Source organism: Pseudopodoces humilis, chromosome 6 (genome assembly GCF_049639895.1).
Source record: "Pseudopodoces humilis isolate 2021_Gansu_Grassland_sample_001 chromosome 6, ASM4963989v1, whole genome shotgun sequence".
NCBI lineage: Eukaryota > Metazoa > Chordata > Aves > Passeriformes > Paridae > Pseudopodoces > Pseudopodoces humilis.
The window spans coordinates 32,143,955-32,168,967 of record NC_142205.1 but is presented as its reverse complement, the minus strand read 5'-3'; the positions used below and the strand labels follow the sequence as shown (position 1 = coordinate 32,168,967).

The 25,013-nt window shown below is 37.9% G+C and overlaps 1 protein-coding gene across 1 annotated transcript; it reads left to right on the top strand.

The window, feature by feature from the left end:
* The first annotated feature begins 50 nt into the window (after positions 1–50).
* TRAPPC11 (trafficking protein particle complex subunit 11) lies at positions 51–23,191 on the top strand. Its single transcript, XM_005517652.3, has 29 exons — positions 51–436; positions 1,404–1,573; positions 1,993–2,063; positions 2,919–3,033; positions 5,066–5,165; positions 5,891–5,964; positions 6,195–6,291; positions 7,100–7,233; positions 7,548–7,695; positions 8,152–8,245; positions 8,590–8,669; positions 8,766–8,844; positions 8,933–8,987; positions 10,057–10,202; positions 11,248–11,309; positions 11,405–11,537; positions 12,149–12,279; positions 12,792–12,947; positions 13,434–13,621; positions 13,826–13,974; positions 15,510–15,631; positions 16,295–16,414; positions 16,777–16,842; positions 16,942–17,098; positions 18,722–18,830; positions 19,078–19,169; positions 20,061–20,194; positions 20,571–20,738; positions 22,213–23,191. Exons 1-29 carry the CDS (start codon positions 230–232, stop codon positions 22,255–22,257), a joined length of 3,402 nt encoding a protein of 1,133 aa, XP_005517709.2. The 5' UTR covers positions 51–229; the 3' UTR covers positions 22,258–23,191.
* The last annotated feature ends 1,822 nt before the right edge of the window (positions 23,192–25,013 follow it).

The window sequence follows — 25,013 nt, the reverse complement described above, 5'->3', positions numbered from 1 at the left end:
CGCTGCCCTTCTGACGCTGCCCGGCGCTCGCTTCCTGAGGCAGCGGCCCGCCCGCGCCGCCTCCCGTGACCCGCGGCCGCTCCCAGCTGGCGCTTCCCGGCGCTTCCCGCCGCAGTGAGCGGCGTTACGGGGAGCACGGGCCCGGGACAGCCGGGCGCTCTTGCGGCCGGTCTGGGCCGCCCTCCCGCCGCCGTCCCGTTGCCTTGTAGGCCGCCGTCCCGGGCGCAGGATGACCCCTCCGACTCACTGGGACTTCCCGGTGGAGCTGTGCTGCCGGCCCATGGCGTTCGTCACGCTCACCGGCCTGGACGTGGTGTACAACGCCGTGCACCGCGCCGTGTGGGACGCCTTCTGCGCCAACCGCAGAGCCGACCGCGTCCCCATCTCCTTCAAAGTGCTGCCCGGCGACCACGAGTACCCCAAGTGCAGGACGAAGGTAGCGAGCGGTGCCGGGCCCGGCTGCGCCCTGTCCTGGCGGGGTCCCGGCCCGCTGCCCCAGCAGCACGAGCCGCCGGGAGCCGGAATGCGGGACTTGGTGCTCCCTCTGGGGAAGGGCTGTGCTCCAGTCTGCCTGGGGTGCAGCCGGCTGGCACCGCTCTCTGCGGGACCTCGGCTGCCTCTTCTCCCTGTGTTGGAGGGGAAGTGGGGGAGCTTCAAGTCAGGGAAATTGTGAGGTCGAAGGGGAAGCCGAGGTCGTTGTTATAGAGCGCTGTGGGTGGATAGGAAATCTAGGGACGCCTTAGCTCATGAGCCAGAAGCAGAGAAAGCCCGTATGGTTTACTTTTTAAAGTACTTGTTCCTCTTCTACATAGCATTAAGGTACTGTGTAAAATTTAAGCTTTAATGAAACCCAAAATTTGACTTTGGAGAAACTAGATACTTAATGTCTTCTGAAAAAACCCTAACCTAATCTATAAATCTTTTCTTTTATAAAACGTTTAACTTAAACTGAGTGAAACACAGCAGAAGGATTATGTCTGCTATTCTCTCTGCTTTGCAATAGTAAATTAAGAAGCAACGTGAATGAGTTTAATTATTGGAAAACTACATGATTCCATGATGCTGGCAAAGACAAAGAATCTGAACTGATGTGTCTTTGCACTGTTTGAGACCGTTTGAGACTGTTTTCAACTGAGCCTAGCATTTCATGGCAGTGTATGAGATGTTCCTGAACTTGACGATCTTCTCCAGTCTTCCTGGAATCTGTTGTTCTTTGCTGCTGATATCTCAGACATCAGGCCCTGATGCCTGAGCTGTTGAGGGATATGGCTTAATAGGAAGCAAAGGCTTGAGGGGGACAATGTTCAAGGAAAGATGTCAGTGGGAAGAATGTAGAGGCTATGCCTTTTCTTCTGTTTGTAAATGGATTTTGTAGCTTGCTTCAATATCCTCAATATTTTCAGAGGACGTCCTATGAGTGGTATATTCCAAAAGGAATCCTGAAGACTGGTTGGATGAACAAACATCTGAATTTGGTTCCAGCACTTGTGGTGGTATTCTATGAACTAGACTGGGATGAGCCACAGTGGAAGGAAAAACAGTTGGAGTGTGCTACTCGAGTTGAAATTGTCAGGTAGATTTTTTTTTCACTTGTTTCATAATATACTGCAAGCTAATATAAGTGTGAGTTGCAGAATCTGTTTGCATTCTAGAACATATAATTTTTTTTCTTAAACATAAATGAAGGGGAACTTGAAATTTGAATTTTAATATACAACTCATAGTAAAGAACTTTTTTAATGGTTTATTTGTAAAACTTACATAAGTAAAAACAGCCCCTGAAATTTTACTTTCTGAACTCAGCACAATTGTTCTGTCCTAAAAGAGGGAAGACTGCGTTCTCTGAGTGATGGAGCATATCATGTTGTTTGGCTTTTTCACCTTTGTAGCATTCTTCCAGTGCTTCCATCTAGACTGAAATCTTATTTTGTTCTGGTTATTCAGAAATAAGAAGCGAAACCTTGACACTGTGCTATGTTGTCTTTTGTTTAGGCAAAGTTTGCAGGGAAGAAATACCAAAGTTGCTGTGGTTTTGATTCAGAAAAAAACACCATTGCCTCCAGGTACTTGAAAACTCTATGCACAGTTGTGAAGTTCTCGTTTTTCAGAAGGCCCAGTGGACTGGGCTGACTTTGGTTTGTCACATTATCTGTAGTTCTTCATCTGATGTCATCTATATTCATTAAATACACTGTGACTGCAGGAAGGCATAAGGATTAAAAGAGCATTCAGAACAGTTGACCCTAAATATTTGATACTTTTATCCCTGACTTCTCCCTCCTAAGTGCAAGTGCATTTTTGATACACAGTATCAGATATGGTTTATGTAATAATAATCTGACCTGCCTTCTTGTACGCAAGTTGCATTTTAAACATTGCATGAGATCAGGATAACCAGTAAAAAGCATTGAGAACTTAGAGGAAGGATATTTGGTACCTACAGGAGTCTTTCATCTTAACTTGGTTTTAATAAATAAAATTTTGGAGCCACCTGCAACTGTGAAATATGATACACTTTACATTCTGTAGAACTACTGCTTGCTTTCTAGTGTCTGGCAAACCACTTTTTGTTTTATGCTCTGCTGCTATATGTGTTTGTTTTTTCTGGATGCTATTGTATTTCAAAAGACACGGGATATTTAATTCTGTGAGAGATGAAAAACTTACATCACACTTGTAATTTTTTTTGCTGAAAACTGATAGAAAGTTTCTGCAATGTGTTCTGTTTGGTGAAGCACATAGTACTCTGAAAAAAGTAAGAAAGAATGGGCTCTTTATTTTATCTTCATTAGATTTTTCAATACAGTTTAGAACTTTTTGTCTACTTAAGGTTCAAAACCTGACCTTTATGCTTTTAGAGCTAGTTTGACATTGCAGCACCACATACCACTTACTTATGGTTTCCTTGACTTTACTAGGGGAAGATGTTATTGCATCAGAGAGGGCTGCAGCTTTATGTAATGCTTGTGACCTTTCTGGAAAATCACTCTTTGTACTTCCACACACTGATCATCTTGTTGGCTATATTATAAGGTAAGTGACTGTAAACCCCTGTCTGACCCTGGGTTGGCTTACACAGCACCAGGCCTGCTGGCAGCAGATGGTGTACATTTGTCTCAAAGTGGAAGAAGGATCTGCACACAAGAGTTAGCAGAGCTTACTGAAGGGGCTTTAAACTAGTCTTAAAGTGAGAAAGGGATAAAACCAGTTTCACTAAAAATAAGCCTGTGGTCAGCATGCCAGTGTTGGACTGTTGGTGTGCCAGTGAGGGCCTTCATTCTGCTAGCTCAGTGGAGATAGTAGGTGGAAATCTATGTGGTGCTGTGTCCAGTTCTGGGCACCTCAGTGCAAGAAAGACATTGAGGTGCTAGAGTGTGTCCAGAGAAGGGCCACAGAGCTGGCAAAGGGTCTGGAGCAAAAGCCTTATGAGGAGCAGCTGAGGGAGCTGGAGGTCATTAGTCTGGAGAAAAGGAGTCTCAGGGAAGACATTATTGCTCTCTACAGCTCTCTGAAAGGAGGCTGTAGTGGAGTGCAGGTTGATCTCTTGCCCAGGGCTTCCCTTCAAGATGTAGAACAAGAAGAAATGTCTTAATGCATCAGGAGAGATTTAGATTGGATATTAGGAAAAATTTCTTAACCAAAGGGGTTATCAAGCATTGAAACAGGCCCTAGGGAAGAGGTTGAGTCACCATTGAAGGTGTATTTAAAAGACACATAGATACTGTGCTTAGGGACAGTAGGATGGGCTTAGTGGTGGACTTGGTAACAGGTTGACGGTTGCATTTGATGATCTTAAAAGTATTTTCCAATCTAAACAATTCCATTATTCTAATGGAGAATTTGAGAGGTCATAGCTTGAGATGAATGCTATGTGGCACACTCTTTGTAGACCAGCAGTGAATGTTTTACCCATTTGCTGGAATTCTTCAGGTTATTCTGATGAATTCCCCACAATTTCATTTCTCTGTGGGGTTGAGTAATGGCAGTCAAGGATGATGCTTTTAAAGAAGTATTATTAGATATCCCAAGATGTTCCCCAGGTGGAGGTGAAGTTGGCTTTTTTACTTCTACAGTGGTTTTTGCCTTGCTGCTTCTAAATTATTTTCCATACAAATGTGATTTTAGGTTTAAGTCTTAGCAGGCTTTTGGTTTCTCCCCTCTTCCACTTCTTGGCCATGTAGTTCTCTCTTTTTATTTATGCTAAATGGCATCTGTCTGGTTGCAAATATGATGTCTGTCCAATCCATGCTGCTCAAAAGCTGACACTGGAATTGATCAAAATAGAGTAACTATTACTTCTAGCTTTTCATATTTTTTTTTGGTGATAAATTGAGATTATAATAACACAACTGGCGCTTCAGCCTTTATTTCCTGCCTCTGTCAGTGCTGTTGCATGTATTCCTCTCCTGAATTGTGATCTTGTTCTAGTTGATTTTACTTCTTGATCATACAACATACGCTCTTTAGATCCTTCTCAGTCTCATATTGCCTTTGGTGTTCTTGTCTTCTTTGTCCTCTCCCCCTGTGAGTTGCCTTGGCTTATTTCTCTTGCAGACAAGTTCCAATGTTATCTCTGCAACCGAGGTAGCTGTTGATATTTGACAGGACTGATGAAACCTAGTCTATACCCATGTCATTTTATTTACTGCTATTTTTTCCTTCACAGTCTTTCCCCCACAGTCCAGCAAATAAGATGCTGTTCAGACATATTCTGTGAGCCTCAGCAGGATTTTCTTTTTTTGATTTGGGGGCATCTCTCAACTTTCTATTACCTTGCAAAATCAGAATAACTTATTCTGAGACTATCTTAAAGTTTTTTGTATGAGAAGTTAGCATATAAAGCTCTCAAACGTACTTGTTCTACTTATTACTATCCCTTTTGTGAAAGGTTTTTGTCTGCAGACTGTTACCCTGTGTGGTAGTTTAAAGAGGAGTTTAGTAATACCACAAGGTTCCTTGCCAACACTAAAGTAAACATGATTAAAAGTAACTTATTTTTAAGAACTTCGGAATATCATTGCATGTGGGAGAAACTTTGTGAAACTTATGAGCAACTTTGTTGCAGGTTGGAAAATGCTTTCTATGAGCACGCACAGACTTACTATTATACGGAAATAAGAAGAGTTAAATCTCATAAGGAGTTCTTGAACAAAACCACTCATCAGGTAATATTACCCTATTTTTGAATTACTGTGCAAGTTATATTGCATATTAAAACATGAAAATAAGGGTTTGTTGCTTAAATGTTTTTATTCCCCACTTCCAATTTGAGATGCCCTCTAAATATAGGACATAAATCTGTATCTATTTTCTGCAATTCAAATTTTAATTTTGATTGCTTTTGTTCTCACATTTGTCTTTCTCACATCTTCCTTAAAAGAGCTGTAGGGCAAAGTTGAGTTCTCAGACTAAAAAAAGAAAAACTTCTCATTTATCTACATGATTTAACCTATTTGAGTGTAGTATCTTAAGTTGTGGGATGTGCTTCCCATAGATATTTGGTACTCAGAGTTACACTTAGTTTCAGTTTTTAACTTTTGCTTTTCAAATCTACTCAGACGCATTGTGTTCTGTTGCGATTGCCAGCTTCCCTCTCATGGAAGCTGGAATCCAAGTGGTGAGCTCCAAACCACAATCAGCTCTGTTGGCATAGAGATTTTGGGGTGTTACAAAGCTTTTCCCTTTTGCCAGGATAACAGGCTTTGAATAGATTAAATCTATTGAAAGATCACCGCTCATGGTGCCAGAACTATTAGGAAACAGTTGCACAGTCAGTTTTTCAAGTCAAGTGCTGTATTATGTAAACCTCTGAAGTTACCACCTGTATCTCTGTAGGTAACGAGGTATGTTTGGATGTTTGTGAATGGTGTTCACTGGTTGTGTTTTGCAGCTTTTGTTTGTTAGACACCAGTTCAAAATAGCCTTCTTCAGTGAGCTGAAACAGGATACACAGAATGCTCTCAAGTAAGACTCATGTTATCTTCCCCCACCCTCTCTCCCCCAAATTACTGCTGTGCTATGCTATAAACTGTAACAAATATTTTCCTGAATGCAAAATTATTTAAACATGTATATAAGGGGCAAGTTCTTCACTGGGAAGAATGCTCTGGTTGGAAGGCTGCTTTTCACTGTTGGCAGTCCTGTTCTAGAACTTTATTATCATGTGTGATTTAACTCTAATTATTCCTGCTTAGGAATTATAGAACTGCATATAATCTTGTGCATGAATTGAGGGCTCATGAAACAAACATGCTGGAAATCAAGACCATGGCAGGATTTATAAATTACAAGGTAACAACTGTACTTCTAGTCTTTGACAACTGTTATGTGAAAGAAAAAAGTTGATGCACCTTTAATGGGGAAAGGTTGTAAAGTTCAGTTTTATATTGCTTTTACAGAGATGGTTTAGAAAGAGTTATCATTGGAACACCAATTATGCTCAGACTTGCAGAGACTTCTGAATTCCACACAAAAGAAAGATCCTTAGCTGAAGTTCAGGATTATCTTGAATAATTTGAGTTCATTTGAGATGCAGTCTTCTGAAAGACTGGACTATAACTCTCACTCTGTGCAGGGAGAATGAGCACCAGGACTGCTTGTTCCTGGAATATTTTTATCTTCTTGCAAAGCTTTGGCCAATATAGTTCAGTTACTGTTTGTTAGGGGGAAGAAAGTAACTCTAAAAATTAGTCCATGCTTTTGTGGTATTTTGAGGGATTTTAGGTAAAGCAAAACTATTCCACCACTTACAAAAATCTTGGAGTTGTATTCCATGAAATTCCATTTATGGACTGCAGGCTTCAAAATAATGATCTTTCTAGAGGCTCTGAAATTCCCTGTTATATTTGGCAGTAAGTTATGCACTCTTCTGTTGATGTCTTGGGCAAGAAGGGGATGATAAATAGCATTAGATGAAATAGAGGGCCACATGGTTTCAGGTGTAGTACATTATGGTTTACATTTATTTTTCTTCCTTTGTTTTTTATGCAATTTTTTTCCCTTCAGAAGTATTTAATATTAGCTGGGGGAGTGCTGGGGTTGAGTGCTAATCCTTAGCAGCCTAACAGTGGTTTTTCATCTTTTTTTTATTTTTTCCTAGATCTGTCGCCTCTGTTTTCAACATAATACTCCACTGGATGCTATTGCACAGTTCAGGAAGCATATTGACCTGTGCAAGAAAAAAATAGGAAGTGCAGAACTGGCTTTTGAGCATGCTGCCTGGATGTCTAAACAGTATGTTTTTGCTTAGTAGTGTTTTAGATAAACAGTGAACTTCAGAAAGTTTACTTGTCTAGAGAAGATAAAAATTCTTGGTTCTCTAAGAGATACACAAGAACATAAAATACACTGTCCTGTTTTGCATTGATCGTTGACTACTTTTCTCTTTGAATGAACAGAGTACAAACAAATGCAGCCATAGAACTTAGATGCAGAAGTTCAGAGAAATATCACATGCCTTGAGTAACCAGAACTTTTATTTGTAGGGTACCTTTCAGTTCATATTGCTGTTCTGTACATAATCTTGGTTATAAATGTTTTTTAAACAGGTTTCAGGCTTTTGGTGACTTGTTTGATGAAGCAATTAAGCTGGGATTGACAGCAATTCAAACTCAGAATCCAGGTTTCTATTACCAGCAGGCAGCCTACTATGCACAGGAACGGAAACAACTAGCAAGTATGCTTTGTAACCATGATGTAAGTTGGGAGGGAAAAATGCTCTGTAATTAACCAGATAGCGACTTTGCTAATGTAGTCCTAAATGGAAGTAAAACAATCTGTAATATGTGTAAATGAAATCCAAGGGAAGTATATGTGTCTGTGATGATTGTTAACATTATGTGTATTTGTAATATATGGAAAAAGTTGCCCTAGAAAATGCATTAGTATTTATGTTATTACAAATAATTCTGACTTTTATTTTTTTAAATTTGTTTTTAATAATGTACTTTCTACATCTCTGGATACTTGAAAACTCACTTTGTTTTTCCAGTATATTTATATATGCACTGTTGTCTGGTGACTTATGGGAAGCAGAGAAACAAGAGCATTAGTACTAGGATATGGGGGGGGCGCTGTTTTAGTGTCTTTCTAACACTTGCCTGGCAGAAAATTAAACAGGAACCTTTTTAATTACCACATTTGAATTTACAGTCCTCTGTGACATATCCCAATCCGGATCCCCTGGAAACACAAACTGGAGTGCTTGACTTCTATGGGCAAAGACCATGGCGGCAAGGAATATTAAGTATGTTTCTCTACTGCTACAGAAATATAAGCTTGAATCCTTATTTGAGATCAGATTAGAAAAGGGATAATTTGTGTTAACATACACATGTTAAATGTTAAAAGATGCAGTATATGGACTCGGTGGTTTAACTGTAATTTTCTGATTTTGGGTAGATTCTTTAAAACAAGGGGAAAGATAGTTGTGTCGTAGAATTTCCATTCTAGGGAGACAGAGCTGCCTGTGAGGTAAAAGAATGTGTGATTGAGTTGAAGCTTGCATTGCATATTGCACATGTTATAAATTGTTCCCTTTGGGTCTGGACAGAATTCAGGTTTCATGGATTTTTTCATCATCTTATGCAGGCTTTGATCTTTCTGATCCTGAAAAGGAGAAGATGGGGATTTTATCTCTACAGTTAAAAGAGAAAAATGTTCTTCACTCGGTAAGTTTTATTCTTTAAAAAAAAAAAAATCTGTTTCTTTAACATGGCACTAATGTTTGCATATATAATGATATCAGTAATGGTTTTATCTGCTAGGAGCTAATAATCACTTTGTTGAGTAATGCTGTCGCACAGTTCAAGAAATACAAATGTCCAAGAATGAAAAGTCATTTGAGTGAGTATAGATAATCAGATGCATTTTTTAAATTTAATTTTGCACAGACTTTCAATTGTGATCTGGAATTTTAATTTTTTTTTCCCAGTGGTTCAAATGGGAGAAGAATATTACTATGCTAAAGATTATGCCAAAGCTTTGAAGTGAGTATGATTCATGATTACTTCTTTTATGTGCTATCTTCTCACTGAGACCCCATGTCTTATTGCTATGGAATAATGTTGGAAGCTTGTGTGAGATGCTCCTTGTATCTGGCTGTGATTGAAGCACAAGCTATTGAGTCTATGAGCCCCACTTGTATTAAAGAAAGTAAGACAGATGAGTCAGTTATTACAGCATAAAAACTTCCTGCTCTGAGCTGTTGTGGGAATTGGCATATTGGGCAAATATCTATTTCTAGCTCATTGATTGAGTGCTGTCTATCTGTCTCTCTTGTTTGAAGTAGGAGAGATGTATTTACTCGATAATAGCTGACTGGACTTTACATGGAAGAGAGTAATGATAAGATAAAGATCAATTTGTGTCAAGACTGATTGTTCTATGAACAAGCATTTTTTATGTTAGGTAGATTTTTTGAAGTAGGCAGAAATTATTGTCTTAAATAGTTGGGAGGAGTTTAAAAATGTCACTTTTTTGCTTTGCTAGTAACAGCAAACAGTGGTCAGTATTAGGAACATATTAAGGTGTGTATCAGTTTTGCCTGATAAAGGTTGATGCATATGTTTGGACCTTTGAAATGAAACCCTTGAAGGGAGATAGGAACGGGATAGGAAGTAGGAGAGAAAAGAAACATCTTGGCATAAGGAACATTACATTTCTTCAGTTTGGAAGGGGACTTTATTGTGGGGGTTTTGTTTGCTTTCCTAAGTACTTACTGCATATTCAATAGTAAGGCATATTTTTAATGCAATATTGGACTAAGGTACTTCTGTCCAGTTGCTGTTTTGCTAGTTCTTTATGTGAATACAGATGAGTTTGGTTGTTGTTCTCTTGTGAAAGTTTTTCTAGCTTCAAATAGAAAATTCAGATAATAAATGTTTCTTTATCATAGTTTCATGCTGGTTTTGATAAATCATTGCCTTGTCTAAACAGTAGACTTTAATCTAGCATTGTATTAGTGAAGATGAATTTTGAATGATACCAGATAAATGCAAGCTTCTAAAAAATATTGGTGAATATAACTTGTTTCCTCTCAACTTTGCTGTGTTGCAGGCTCTTGGATTATGTTATGTGTGAATATCGCAGCGAAGGATGGTGGACCCTCCTCACTTCCATATTGACAACAGCACTCAAATGCTCATATCTGATGGCCCAGCTGAAAGATTATATAATGTACTCTTTAGAGCTACTGGGCAGAGGTATTATTTTAAGAATATTTTGAAATATGACAAATCATTGTCAGACACAGTGCTTACAGTACTTCAAAGTATTTGACTACAAAATAACTGTGTACTTGTGCTGGATTTTTACTGACTGCTGTGCTACGCTGGGAGTTGCGTTGCCTTTCTCTTCTATTATCAAATTCCTTTCATTCAAACAGACTGTGTCAGGGTATCTGAGACACAGAGCTTCATTTGACACTGTTCAAATAGTGTAACAGGAACTTCCTGAGGTTTGGGATGGGAAAGAACTGTAGTGTAGCTAAAAGAGAAAAACATTTTTCCTAGTAACAAAACTAACACAATTTTTCTGGACTTTAATACGCGTCTCCCAGATTCTTTATAGACCTGTGCTGATGAAATAAGTTTGTGGGATGTTTTAGGGAAAAAATGTAGCATTGCGTGGCTCCACAGTAACAATGTAAGCACTTGGGTCTGTGTAATGCCTGCTGCTTAACAGTGCAGAAATGATCCCTTTTGGGCCCTAAGGTGCTAATACCACTATTAGTGCAGGTGTGGTAAAAATGGGTTTGCATCTTCTTAGAGCTAGCCAGGTTGCTCTGCTTTGTATTGAAGATTAGAAAATGATGGAAAACTACCTTTCTTCAAGAAAATAATGGTTATTTTAAGTAGTCCTTGTTTCTTCCTGTCACCTTCTGTAGTTGTTTTTTTCTAGTATTATCTGAGCTGGCCTCTTTGCATGTTCCAAACTTGTCTATGCTTTCTTCTGTTTTTAAACATAAACAACAGGGAGGTATAAGTATTATTCTTCTGAGGCTTTGCTCCAATAAATTACAAAATGCTTGTCTAATCAAAAAATATTTTACTTGGTTCCAGTGAAAGTAAGAGATAACATTTAAAATGGGAATGTCCATTAGTAGTAGATTCATGTTAGAATTTTTTTCCCTCTGGAATGTGTTATTTGAAAGATGCAATGTGAGGGAAAGATTTACTGTTAAGTTAAAAAAAAAAAAAAGAGACCCTTGCTTCTGTCTTGTAATCTTTGTTTTGTTCTCTTTATTAGCATCTACTCTTAAAGAAGATCAGAAGTCTCGAATAGAAAAAAATCTCATAAAAGTTCTGATGGTAAGTGGCAGAACTTCCTTTTAAATAATCCTAAGAGTGGTCAGTGTCTGGTAACCTTCTTTTATCATTCTTTGTAATCCTTTGGCTGCATATAGAATGAAAGCCCCGATCCTGAACCTGATTGTGACACTGCTGCTGTGAAAGCATCACAGAAATTGTGGGCTGACCGTGTGTCCTTGGCAGGCAGTAATATTTTTACAATAGAAGTCCAAGATTTTATACCATTTGGTAAGTAAAAAAGCAAATTTACACCAGATCATAAATTTGGATGTAGTTATACCTTGAAAATAATTAATTAGGATGAAAATATGAAGGGTGTATTAAAACTAACAACACTGTTCCAGCCTTGCACTGTTCCTTGTGTAAATCAACAAGATAAGAAATAATGAGAAAAGTCAGTGGTCTCTTATCCCTGATATGGATTGCCAAAGAATTCCCTGCTTTTTGGGAAACCTCTGACATTCTGGTGTGCTTTGAAGTAGGACTGTGAGGAAAGAGGTCAGAATGCGTGCAAAGTAGTATTTGCCATTGAAAAGGCAACATGAGTGACATCCAAATATACAGGACTGTCTATTTTCTGGTGGGCATCTGCATCTCCTCTCCTGTGCAAAGGTTTTGGCCAAGTGCTGTAAAGTGGATTTCTGTGACAGTGTTAGTAGCCAAATTTGTCCGCTTGCAAAACAGAGTTGTAAGAGTATACACAGACCAGTTCTTGCCACAATCATTTCAGGAGTGTGCTTCTGGAATTTAATGTTATAGTTTATCTGGAATTTAATGTTATAGTTTATGTTTAACACTTCTTGTTTCTTTTTGCTTTTTCTATTCTTTTTTAATTCCAGTACAGTGCAAAGCAAAATTTCTTGCTCCTAGTTTTCATGTTGATGTTCCTGTGCAGTTTGATGTATACTTGAGAGCTGATTGTCCTCATCCTATCAGGTTTTCCAAGCTCTGCATCAGTTTCAATAATCAGGTACCTCTGTTTTAACTATCACTGACCTAATGATAGAAACTGATAATAAGAATGGAATAATATCTTATTGGTTTTAAACATTAAAAAAAAGATCAGAAGTTTTTCCAAAAATTATGTTAATACTTAAGCTGAAAGATGTTTGGGTTTTTAATGCATTATCTGTCGCTTTTGACAAGTATATTGATACTGGAATAAGACTCTGAAATGCAGATTAGTTCATCTGTCATATCTGGAATTTTTTATGAAACTTGCTAAGGTTTCAGAAGGATCAGGTTAATGTCTTATTTCTCCTAATTCATGAAGTTATATTAATATAATGGATATCTTATGTCAAAGAATTGCAGCGTAATTACTTGCTAGTCTAACTTTGATACTGTGAAAAGTACGAAAAACACAGTTTGATCCAGTAGCACAGAGAGCACAGAGCTTTAATATTTGCAATACTGCCATTACACTCTAAAGATGTGTTCTGTCTGAATATATCAACTTTTTTCCCCTCTCCTCCATTGTAGGATTACAATCAATACTGTGTTGTTGAAGAAGCCTATCAGAAAAGTGATATTCTAGAACAGTCATCACAAGGAACGATGTGCTTAGTGCCTGGCAAAACAAGAAAGTTCTCTTTCAAATTTGTTGCAAAAACTGAGGATGTAGGAAAGAAGATTGAGGTTTGTCCATTTGTTTTTTACCCTTCTTACTGTTATGTACAGTGAACTCAAACTGCATCTAATCTGGCACCAGTTAAAAAGTTACTGCAGTTCTGAATGTCTGAATTCTTGAAACTGAGTAACAAAAGTGAGTGAAACTATTGACAGTGACAAAACACAAAGACAATCAAAAATTGAAGGATTGTTTCAGGAAATTTTCTAACTTTTTTTATAATATGTGCAGTACTGAAAAAGGGAGTGGTGGTATAGTACTATGGGAGGGTAGAAAATTTCAGCCTATTACACTGCTTTCACCTGAACATGGATGCTTTTTCCACTGCTGTTTCATTAAATTAAATCCTGGGGTGGTGAGGTTTTCAGTCCCCAGGCTGTCAGAAGCTTTTTGATGGTACATGTATTTATTATGCCTGTGTGTGCTGGAAAGCTATTTCCTATAATAGGTGGTTGGAAGGCTCACCAATAGATGTTTAAATTTGTGTCTATCAGATCACTTCTGTGGATTTGATCCTGGGAAATGAATCTGGCCGCTGTGTGATTCTGAACTGGCGAGGAGGAGGGGGAGATGCTTCCTCATCTCAAGAAGCATTGCAGGCAGCACGGTCCTTCAAGCGAAGACCTAAGCTTCCAGACAGTGAAGTGCACTGGGACACGTTGACTATTCAGGCAAGCACGATGTGAGTAATTGCGGATCCAAACTGGTCTTTTTTTATTGAGTTGTTCCCATCATGTTGTTTTTCAGGAGTCTCACATCTCTTAGTTTAATAGGCCACCAGTTGTGGGAGCTTTCTTAAACAGTAGGGTGTTTTAGCCTCCTTTAAATTAGGCTTAAAAGCAGGTTATTTAAGAAAGATACAGTAACTGAGTCTTTTCTCTTAAAGGATTATTTCTAGAGTGCCGAACATTTCTGTTCAGCTGCGTCATGAACCTCCAGCCCTGACTAATGAAATGTATTGTTTGATTGTGACAGTCCAGTCACATGAGGAGACGGTGGCCAAAGATGTCAAGCTTACAGCAGGTTTAAAGCCAGGTATTTGGGGAAATTTTCTATTAATCCAGCAGTCGCATAATTGACTCCTTTTTGTGGATGCCATGCAGTTTTCTTGCAGTAATTAAAAGCCAAACCAAAGTGAAAGTTGGGAATGATGAAATACTAGTGGTAAGAATAACAGCTAACAGATTCTTCCAGTTATGATTATTTCAACCACTGCTTGTCTGTGGTGCTTACATGGGTATTTTTAGAATATAAATCTTTACAAGTTTGAAAGAAAATGTGAAAGCTTTTGAATTCCTTTCTAACTTTTCATTCAATTTGCTTGTAACTAAATTTTCCTTTTCCCCAGAGATCTTTTTCTTACTGAGTTGAAAGCTCTAGACAGTGATAGTTAAATGTTTTCTAAGTATAGACTTTATGCATTTTCTCACACATCCACCCTCCTTATTTTGTTTTCCCTGCCCTGGACAGAATGGTTTGGTTCTTAAACCACTTGAAATTTGGGGAGCAATGGAGCACTGAAGCAGTACTTTTTAGAAAGCAAAGCAAAAAAATGCAAATGTTGTACGTCTAAGTCCTATCTATCTGTATGTAGAAATTGCTGACAGTTTTCAGTGTGTGAAGCCCAAATGTTATTCTCAGTATGCCTCTTTTTTAGCAATTATCCTGAAAGACAAAAATATTTTTAAGCCACTAACTAGCATATAGGCTGCCATATGGTCCATGTATTCTGAAATAGAACCTTGTTTTCTATAGTGTTGTATGGTTCATTAAAGTCAGTGGAGTATTCTTGAAATTTGTTTAATTGGATGTTTGGGCTTGGCTCCTGAAGCAGTGTTTAATAGATGGTCTTTGTTTTTCTTAGTTTTTTTTTATTTTCCTTGCTCGATCTAATTTCTTTAACATGGGATATGCAAGGTCAGTATGGGTTTGGTGATTGTATTAAAAGAACAATTGAAACCTGACATTTCATTTATAGGCAAGGTGGTGTATTTTCCACAGTTGTAACTCTTTGGCAAGATGTAGCTTGTTTTGCTTTGAAAATTATCCCAGGTAATTGCAGTAATGCCATTATTCTAGTTAAGCTCTGACTGAAGAATGGTGTCGTTTAACATCTATACATTTCTTTTTATGTATTTTCAACACCAACTTGAAAGAAAAGTTTAAAAAAATACGTGAAATCATTAAACCATATTCTTGAAAACAAAGGAGTCACAGAACAGTGAAACTTCCTTTCTACTTCATTATAGAGTATCAAGAAAAACTTAGATCACACAGCCCTGTTGTGTTACATAGATGGTAGGGAACATCTAGATATGATTTCTGATTTTTGAGATTTTTTTTTTTCCTGTCCCAAAGAGATGAAACAAGAAACTTGCAAGGGTGCAAATGCTTCAACTTGGAAAATTTTGAGGTGTTGTCAAATTTATCTTCTGCTGGTACTTTTTAAAGATTCTCTCAACAAAATGAACTCTGTTAACTCCTCATGCATTGCTTTTTGAGATTTTCTTGTTTGTTTGTTTTTTGACTTTTTGTTATTGTTAGGATATGAACACTGTTTTTAATCCTAGGGCAAGATGCCAACCTGACTCAGAAAACTCAGGTGACTCTTCATGGAACAGATGCATGTGATGACTCTTTTCCTGCACTGCTTCCTGATATCCCTGTAGGAGACTTGCAACCAGGGGAAAAGGTCAAGGCTTAAAAAACCTTACTTCCATATCACACTCAAGAAAATAGGGACCAACTAATAAAAGACTCTCTTAGACAGACTTCAGTTTACTTTCTGATATCTGAACCAATAAATTAAATGCTTATGGCATATTTTGCCTACTGTTTACATGTAGTTTAGTATTCCTTTAAGGAGATCACCTTTTGGACTAAATTGGAGATTAAGGTATGTTCTGGGTTTGATGATACAGCTGGGAGATATGAAATAAAGAGGCTAATTTCAACTGCTAATGAAATGCACTGCTTAATGGACGGTAGATAATAGTCAGCAAGTGTGATTCAAGATGGTAGAGGATCAAATATGCACTAAACTGAAGTGACTAGTAAGTTAGAAGTTGGTTGTGTTGTATATTACACAGTTACGGTTCTTTTTTTGTATTGTTAAGTAACAGACAAGAATCTGGAATAAACAAATCTGGTGATGCAGCTGGAGTTGTGCTGCTCTGGTTAAAATCATTCTCTGTATGATCCAGATTGTTCATTGTAGGAGATACATTATGGTCAAAATAATGCCCATTCTACCGTTGCCCTGTTGGACCAAGTCAGATATTAACAACTTTTGGGCAGCCCTAGATCTAATTAATTTAGTTTAGATATAGCTCATACAGTCTCCTTTATTTTGCAGCTGGAAAAACCAATATACATCCGTTGTGGAACAGTTGGTGCAAGAATGTTTCTGTTTTACATTTCTTACTTAATCAACACTGTTGTTGAGGGGAAAGAAATCCTCTGCAGGTGTCACCGGGTAGGTTTTAAAGATGCACCATTTGCATTTTATAGAGATAAATTTGTGAAACAGAATATTCTAAAAGCTGAAATTGAATTGCTATCTTAGAACCCTTTCCAGAAGAGAATAAATACTAAATCAGCAGTATGGTAGTTCTTTTTAGCATGAGCAGTTCCATAATTATTAGCAGAAGAAAAGTTTTCTATATTTATTTATAAATATCTTTAAAGATACCTTCTTCCCTTGGGAGGACTTGGTTAAAATAATAATTTTAAAAAAAGTAACTTTACATTAATAATCTTTGACATCAATATCCAGGCCTTAAGCTGAATATAACTTTTTTTCCTCTCTTCTTCCCATCCCTTTCATTGCCTCTAAAGGATGAAACTGTAACCATAGACACAGTATTTCCTTTTGATGTTGCTGTCAAATTTGTTTCCACAAAGGTATGTGTTTGAAAATTTGTTCATGCTTTGGAATCACAGCACTATGGAGTCACACCCTATTTAGTTAGAAATAGTCAGAGCTTGTGTGTGTCTTGACAGCTGGAGCACTTGGAGAGAGTATTTTCAGATATACCATTTTTACTGATGACGGACATCCTGAGTGCCTCTCCTTGGCCTCTCACGATTGTAACAAGCCAGTTACAGCTGTCAGCTTCCATGACCCCAGTAGATCAATTGGAATCTTTTGTGGAGAATGGTAAGTTTTCTTAGAGTATGTTCTCTATTGGGAGGATACTTTTTGCATTTATTGGGAGTAATAAAGGGGGACATTTTAAATAGTGTTTTCTTTTTGAACTGCAAGTAGAAGAAAGCTGCTTAGTACTCTAGTTGCTTGCCAGAATACAACTTGGACAACAGCATGCTTTAAAATGTAGTTCTGCTTCACTAGGTCAACTAAATAGACTTGGATGATGGATGGTAAACAAAATTCTAAATTAAATAGACATGAGGGAAAGCACCTAAAATACTTCTGAAATGCAACTTGTTACATATCCATATGAAAAGATATTCAATATTTCCAGTGTTTCTGGGCCATATATATCGCTTTCTGGAATGCAAACACTTTACCATGTAAAGTAATGTATGTACCATATGGTACAAACCAAGGTATGTCCCATAGAGGCAGTATCCAAAGGCCAGTGATCCATGTCCATGATTGCAGTCACAAAACTGAAAAATGTGAAGCTAGAAAGGGTAGGTTATAAAGAATAACAGGTAGTAACCGTATTTTTTTTAAATATTATTGCAGTTTAGTAACTTATTACTTGCATTTTAAGACATTATCTTGAAGATCTCAACCATTAAAACTACAGTGTGTTAGCCTCAAAGTTAAATAAGTGGAGTAATTAAAAGTAGAGCTGATCCAAAATCTTCCAACAAAACATTGTCTTTGCATTTGTGGCATCAGAGATGTGAATTATGTGTTTTGTCAAAACTTTTGGATCCAATGAGGTATTCTGGGTGGCTGCCTGACTGTGGGGAAGTTGTCCACTCAAGTGATCAAGGACTTGCAAGGCTCTACTTGCTCTGTTGATTCAAGGGTTGCCTGGCTAAAAACAATTACTTTCCAGGTCCTTTAGTCTTCAAACTATGACATTTCATCTTCACCTCTGGCACCTTGTGCTTCATGGCTTCTGGTTGATGCTCCTAAAGAGCTAAGTGCCAGGACATATGAACCCTGTAGGTATCAACCATTCAGCTGTCCATTTTTTGGTTGATGGGGTATTTTTAAATATTAATGATAAATTTTGAAAGACTGAAACCTATTTTCTTAGTACCTTTTAAAAATCACTCTCTACATGAAAAGTACTTTTTTTTTTGAGTGGAGAAAAAAGAAAAGAAGAAAAAGTGAGAACTCAGTTTCACTGAAAAGCCAAAAGAATATTTTTCTTGTATTCCTTCTCTTCCCCAGGTCTCATTTGAGAGGGAAAGGGGATGCGTCCATGTTCATTTTAATTTTCAAGCATCAGAGGCATCTTATGCTGATGTCTTGGAATCTGCTGTAGAAGTATAGAATTTGAATTGGCATTATTTTGCTTTTTGTGTGTGTTTATGAACTCTAAATTTGCAGTGACTCATTCTATGCGTACATTACAATATTATAATGCTGTTCAGAAGGTAAAGTGACATATATTTGTGTATGTTAACCTCTCATGTATTGGAACACTTCCCAATCTATTTGATTTATACATTACGTAGGTATACTTTGCAAAGCACTTCAAAGGCCTTTCTGGCTGAATGTTTGTGTCATATTGCATTTCTAGACTTGGTGGCTTAGGCTGTTTTTATGCTTTGGTTTTAAACAAAGTCTTGCTGATAGTTGTTTTACAGACAGGTGAGAGTGCCAGTGAGTGCTTTTGCCTTCGATGTCCTCCAGTTACTAATGCTAGTGGAGTGGCAACTGGATGTTATATAATTTCCTGGAAGAGGTAAGCATCTCTTTGCCTTAATAAGGAGAGGAAGTAAGCTCATTTTTTTTTAGGAATGATAGTGGGTTATTGGTTTGGGTTTTTTTGGGTGTGGGGAGGAGTGCAACAAACAAAAAAGTTTTGTATTTTCCTGTAACAAGCACCATCTAGACTTTGGACCTACTAATTATTATTTAGTTTATATACTTACTTGATACTTTCTGTAGTATAATATTCAACATGGTCTGCATTTGACTTTTTCCTGCAGAAGTTCACCTGTGGAAAGTGTACCTGTTGTTAACACAGTCATCACTCTACCACATGTGATTGTAGAGAGCATTCCCCTCCATGTTAATGCAGGTAATATTAACTTGGCAACATACATGTCCCATTTAGAATTTTTAACACTGCCAAAATTTTTACAGCATGCAGAGATTCAATTTACTGTAGCAGAGTACAGAAAAGTGGTGCTGAATATTATGGAGCTAGAGAAAGAAACTGCCTCAAGGCTTGCTCTTCTTTCCCCACTTGAAGGGAAGAGGAGGTAGGTAGTTACACAAATGTGTTCTCCTAAAAGCTGTCAGTGGAGCTGACATAGTACTGGACCTGTGTTATAAGGCAGCACATGGACTGGAGTTACCTCTGCTGGCTTCCCAGTAGGTTTCTCTAGATGCCTGTGGCAACAGTTGTTCCATCCACCACGTTCTGGGTGTATCCCAGGAAGAAACAGGCTGGAGAGCTAGAGATGTTTGTTGGCAGGTGAAATGCTTCTCTTCTAGCACTTCACCTGCACAAAAGGAGAGGAGGATTGAAATGCCCACCAAACACACATAATTTCAATGTTTTCCTCTGCTTGTTTTCATTTGTACTGAGATTCTTCCACTATCCTCCTATCCTGTTACACTTTGAAAGAGCTTCCTGACAGTATCTGATTAGATTTTGGTAAGCTGAAAATAGTCAGCAGCAGTGGAAGTGGCTTCCCAGTTAGTATTCTTGGGCAGTGTTGGCAGCTGGGAGGCTTGTAACTAGATGTTGAAACATGGTACTGAAAAACTAATGAAGCTGTGTTCTGTTGTTTAATCTGTTTTTTAAAAAAATTGTCAGAAGTGCTTTAGATGCCTAGTTCTTGCATTTTTTTTTTTTTTAACTTTTCACTGCTTTTTGCAATACCTTTTTTTTTTTTTTTTTGAATGGAACTTGAAGATGTGTTTTTTATTTGAGATTACTTTCTTTCTTTCTTTCTTTCCGAAGATCTTCCATCATTTGGTCGAGTCCGAGAGTCCTTGCCTGTCAGATATCACCTGCAAAATAAGACCAATTTAGTCCAGGATGTGGAGGTGTCTGTGGAGCCCAGCGATGCCTTCATGTTCTCTGGCCTTAAACAGGTACAGAATTGTCACATCCACTGATCCTGCTGGTTTATCTGGTAGCGAGGAATACATTGATCATCCACTGATGTACAGAGAGGACAAACTCATTGTTTTTTAGGTGTTTAAAGTATGATAAATTCTGTCTGGAAGAATATATGAATGCAGACTCCATTTTAAAAAGGCCTAGATGGAAGCCTGTCTGGAGCTATTTGTCATGTCGTTGATGGGTAACATGATGTTTCAGTATAGAAGCAATAGTTCAACTAGAACTGGAAATTAGTTGCATTCTTTCCAGCTTCAGAAAGTAACCAGTGCATAAATAGAAAGTAAACAGAGCTTTTGGACACAGAACTTACCTATGGTTGTGACTTTCTTTTCTTCTTTTTTTAAGATCCGACTAAGAATCCTTCCTGGCACGCAGCAGGAAATGTTATATAACTTCTATCCTCTGATGGCTGGGTATCAGCAGTTACCTTCTCTTCACGTTAACCTGGTGCGATTCCCAAACTTCACCAATCAGTTGCTCAGACGTTTTATACCGACACACATTTTTGTAAAGGTAAGAGGGTGTGAGGAATGACTTGTTTTTAAAGGCTCCCCTTGGGGCTGCACAGGCTCTGGGGACAACCACCCAGCTGTGTTCAAAGCTGAGTGTCTCTAAGCAGACTAAAGTGTCCAGCTTGTAACAGGGTTACTCACTTTGAAAAATCTTGTGTTGTGCATTGGTGTTGTCAGCCAAAATCTTCAGGAAATCTGTTTCAGTGCAGTATGTATTTGGTTAGCATTAGATGAACGAACTGAATGCGTTTGTCATGTTCCTGTTATTTTGTTCCTTGTCTCACTCTAAAATGAAGTAAAATTGCCTCTATTTTAAGCATAGTAGAGTGAGCTAAATAATCAAATACTTTTATTACCATAATTCATAGCACTTCTGAAATAAGCGTTTGAGCATCGCATATGACTAGGTTCAGAGACACTGTAGCATCCCACACCTCTCTAAATAACTTCTAAAAACACATTCTGTGAGTGAATCAGTCTAGATTTTTTTTTTTCCATAAGTGGTATATCTTTGAATCAGTTCAATCATGCCATGAAAAACAGACTTTTTGACTCCTTAAGAATCATTTAAATCCGTTTTCCCCAAACAGAGGTTTCTCATTCCCCTGCTGCTGTCTCCAGAATATTTTGTTCACTGTTTATTCAGACTTCTAACAAGCAAGGAGCCCAGAGACTTGTTTATATGATTTGAGCTGGACTTGCTCAGACATCTGTAATCATGTTTCTAGGAAACAGGCCTGGCGTTATTTCAGTTTTATTTTAACCAAAAGAGGTAGGCAGAACTTACTTTTTGAGTATGCTGGCAGTCACTGGCTCTTCAAGACTGGTTGTCAGGGTGTCCTCCTAGGTAAATAGAAGAGGCATTTTTTCTCAAAAGCATGGTGTTCATAAAGCTCCTGTGGACACCCAAGCTTCATGATTCTGTGCTTTACTTTGGAGTTCTCAGAACCTTAGAAAAATTTACTGTAAGGATGCCTTTTCTTCTTTAAAACTTCTTCCTTTCTTTTTCTATCTCTAGTGATGTTGCTTAAAATTCCTCCAAGAAACTGTCAGTCTAATTCCTGATTTACACCTCAATAATTATTAGTTATCTATAGTGTAGTAATCCTCAGAGCTCTGATCAGCCAGGCCTTGTACTAAGCTGGGCAGCTGTGTGTGGAGAAGGCATTTAACAGGGCAGTTGAGCAGCTGAGGCCTCTATCAAGTACTCATGAGGCCAAACTGAAATTCCAGTTGGATGTCCCCTGTGTTTGTGCCACTACTGGAAACCTTTAGAAGTAGGATAAGCTTAATGCTACACTTGGGTACCAGAGTTACATTGGCAACACAGTGTATTGCAGAGTTAGTTTCCTAGTAGTCTATCTTTTCTGTCTGGGAATGGGTTTTTTGATTGGGTTTGGGTGTTTTGAGGGGAATTTGTTTGGGTGGCTTGTTTTTTGTTTTGTTTTTAATTTTCTGTCTTTATTTTCTTAAAGCCTCAGGGTCGTCAAGCAGATGACAACTCAATTGCAGCTGCGTAACTTTGAGACCTGTACTTCTGCACTTAAAGAAATGGAATGTTGCACAGAATATGTAAAGCTCACTTTGGAAACATGGCTTTGATCAAACCATAAGAATTAAATTTTATTTTGAAATTAGTACTCTTAGCAGAACTAATGTTTAAAGAAAACCTAGTGTTTCATAGACTTTCTTTAAGGAATAAACACATGGGGAAATCTTGGTGCTTTATTTAATGGGAGCATTCTTTTGAAGTTAATTTTGAATGTCAAAGTCTTTAAAAGTATTATTGAGGCATATTAAGTGTCTCGAGTATTTAAGTGAAGAAATGCTAATTCATTTGACCAAAACTGAAAGATGTTTTCACAGTTAACAGTTTAAGTGCAAAGTCTGTGTTTACTATTAAGAGATTTACAACATTGAAAATTACCATTTTTTACAGAAGTTTGTCCTGTGCCACTTGTGTTGAAGACAGAGCAGGTTGTGCAGTAGCACTGTAATTTACAAATGGTTCTGTCCTACTGTTGCAGTTGAGCAGCTTACTAGTCCTTTAAAACCATAACTCTCAAAAGGCACTATTTCTCCTGGGTAAGCCATACATCAAATTTTGAATTCAGCAGCTAGTCTAAATAACAGAGATTCAGTCATACCAGTTGAGCTATCCAACCTGGAGCTGATGTGGTTAGGGGTTACTTTTACACACACAGCTTCCAGGTTAAAAACATGTCTTGATAGTCTCCTGCTGTATGAATTTAAAAAATAGACATCCTACTGTTGTACAGCTCTGGATGAACTGGTGTGTAAAGTACAGTAAAATATGTATATATAAAAAGTTGCATTGTGAAAATTTGCGTTGTTTAACTTTCTAAATAATTACATTTTGATTGCTTGGGAAATACCTTATTTATTGTCAAAGTGAAGTTCTAATAAACTGCTTGTGACAGAGTACTTCTGAAACTGTGCCTAACTGCATTGCTTTCACAGTTTTTTCCTAACTCTGATCTCACGTGTGGGCTGATGCATCCATCTATGGCGCTGAAGTCCAGAATAACAGCTGTGATACTTGAAGGAAAGCATGAGTGAAGTCCTGAAAAAATATGTATGAGGATATACTGTTTTTCCATGGAGTGCAGAGGTAGTTGTATTATGAGGGTTTTTCCAATGTACAGATGGGGATAAGATGACTGACAAACTGTGCTGGGAAGAACAAATTACCTTCCTTATTCTTTGCTTAAATGTACTGAACCAAGTGCCAGTCATGGAATAGGTATGTTTTTATTTTTTTTTAAGAGTGGAAAATGCATTTCTTTTCCAGATGTTTTTTTCTCCTAAGTAGCCACTCAGGTTGCAGCAATGCTGGCACCTCTGTTACTGCTTCTTAAAAGGCGTGTTGGTGCAAGTAGTGCAAGTATTTGGTGGAGAATTGGGTGCCTTCCCCCACCCCCAAAACAGTCAAACAATGGTTTTTAGCCCTTTGAGAAAGGGGATGGCCTAAAATACTTTCATTGTTACAATAATGTTGAAGTCTTAAGGGAATTGTGTAAATATGTTCTTACTTAAAATTGTGAGTACTAAGAATAATATGGAAATGCAGAAATGCAGGCATATCCCACACCATGGAAAATGCTTGCTCCTTTGCCATAGTTGCAATTCCTGTTCTTTCATTCGCAAAGGGAATCTTTTCTTGTTTTGTATGATCTTACTATAGCTGTAAACACTACAAAGCAAATATTTTAGTGTTAATTGTCTCTAAAGTGCTAGGCACACCTTTTATGCTATGTAAATGACTGATGTGAATGAAAACATGCAGCAAGCAGGAACCACCTTGTTAAAAATGCTCGAGAAGTGATTAATGATGACTATCTTTCTGACTCATAAGATTCTAATGCTGAGGGGAATGTTTGTGATTCATAACCCAAATCCCTTTGCAAGTCTTAAGGAGATATATTCACATATATTTTAGTGTAAGTGCAATTTTTATTATTTGCTGTGTTTTGATGAACACCATTCACACTTCAATGTATACTACACTAATGTAGCCTAATTTAATTGGAACTAATTAAGTATTAAAGAAAAGAAGATGCTTATAGACTGTTTTAAAAATAGCTTTCAGGGAAAAACAATTAAGATGAACATGTTAAAACTGCTACTGAGCTGGAGACCTAGCCCTAGCCCTGTAGTTTCCTTATTTGCTACTTGGTGCATGAGATGGGGAGAACTTGTCCCATCTCAGTGCTTGGGAGGGGAAGAACATTTCCCATCATCTCTGATATGGTCTACAGCAAAGTCTGGAGTGGAGAAAGTACTCTGTTCCTTCTTCATTGCTTTCAAACACTAAACACTTGTTTTAGGAAGTTAAGGAAAAGTGAAGGTTTAAAAGAAAGATTTTATTTTAGATTGATTTTTAGGGTCTTGTGTTAAGTATTCTCAGATTGTTGATTTGTAGAGGAGTTTGTGGTTCTACCAGCTTCCTTTTTGCATGTCCTAATGAACAAGTTGTTTCTCTTCATTCTTTCTCTGCCTTCACCTGGGAGATTGGAAGCCCCTTGGGGGTAAAGAATACTTCTGCTCAGACCTGCCTTCAGGTCTGAGGTTACTGTGGCTAAAGTAGGAAAATTCTCAAAAGCACCTCCTTCCTTAAACCTCCTCTGGTGCTTAATTTTCTAAAAACAGTGAGCTCCTGCCCCTTCATGTCTTTTCAGGGAAGAAGTTAGGCTAAAGGAGAGTAACATGGGTATCTTACACCAAAGTACCTTCACAATCCTCCTCCAGGGATGGT

What these genes read in the sequence shown, in the direction of transcription:
- TRAPPC11 (XM_005517652.3), top strand. Translation starts at nt 230, where the DNA reads ATGACCCCTCCGACTCACTGGGACTTCCCGGTGGAGCTGTGCTGCCGG. An exon ending in TTTAGAGCTACTGGGCAGAG is followed by an intron (nt 10,203 to 11,247) that starts GTATTATTTTAA and finishes TCTCTTTATTAG; the next exon opens with CATCTACTCTTAAAGAAGAT. An exon ending in TGTTCTCTGGCCTTAAACAG is followed by an intron (nt 20,195 to 20,570) that starts GTACAGAATTGT and finishes TCTTTTTTTAAG; the next exon opens with ATCCGACTAAGAATCCTTCC.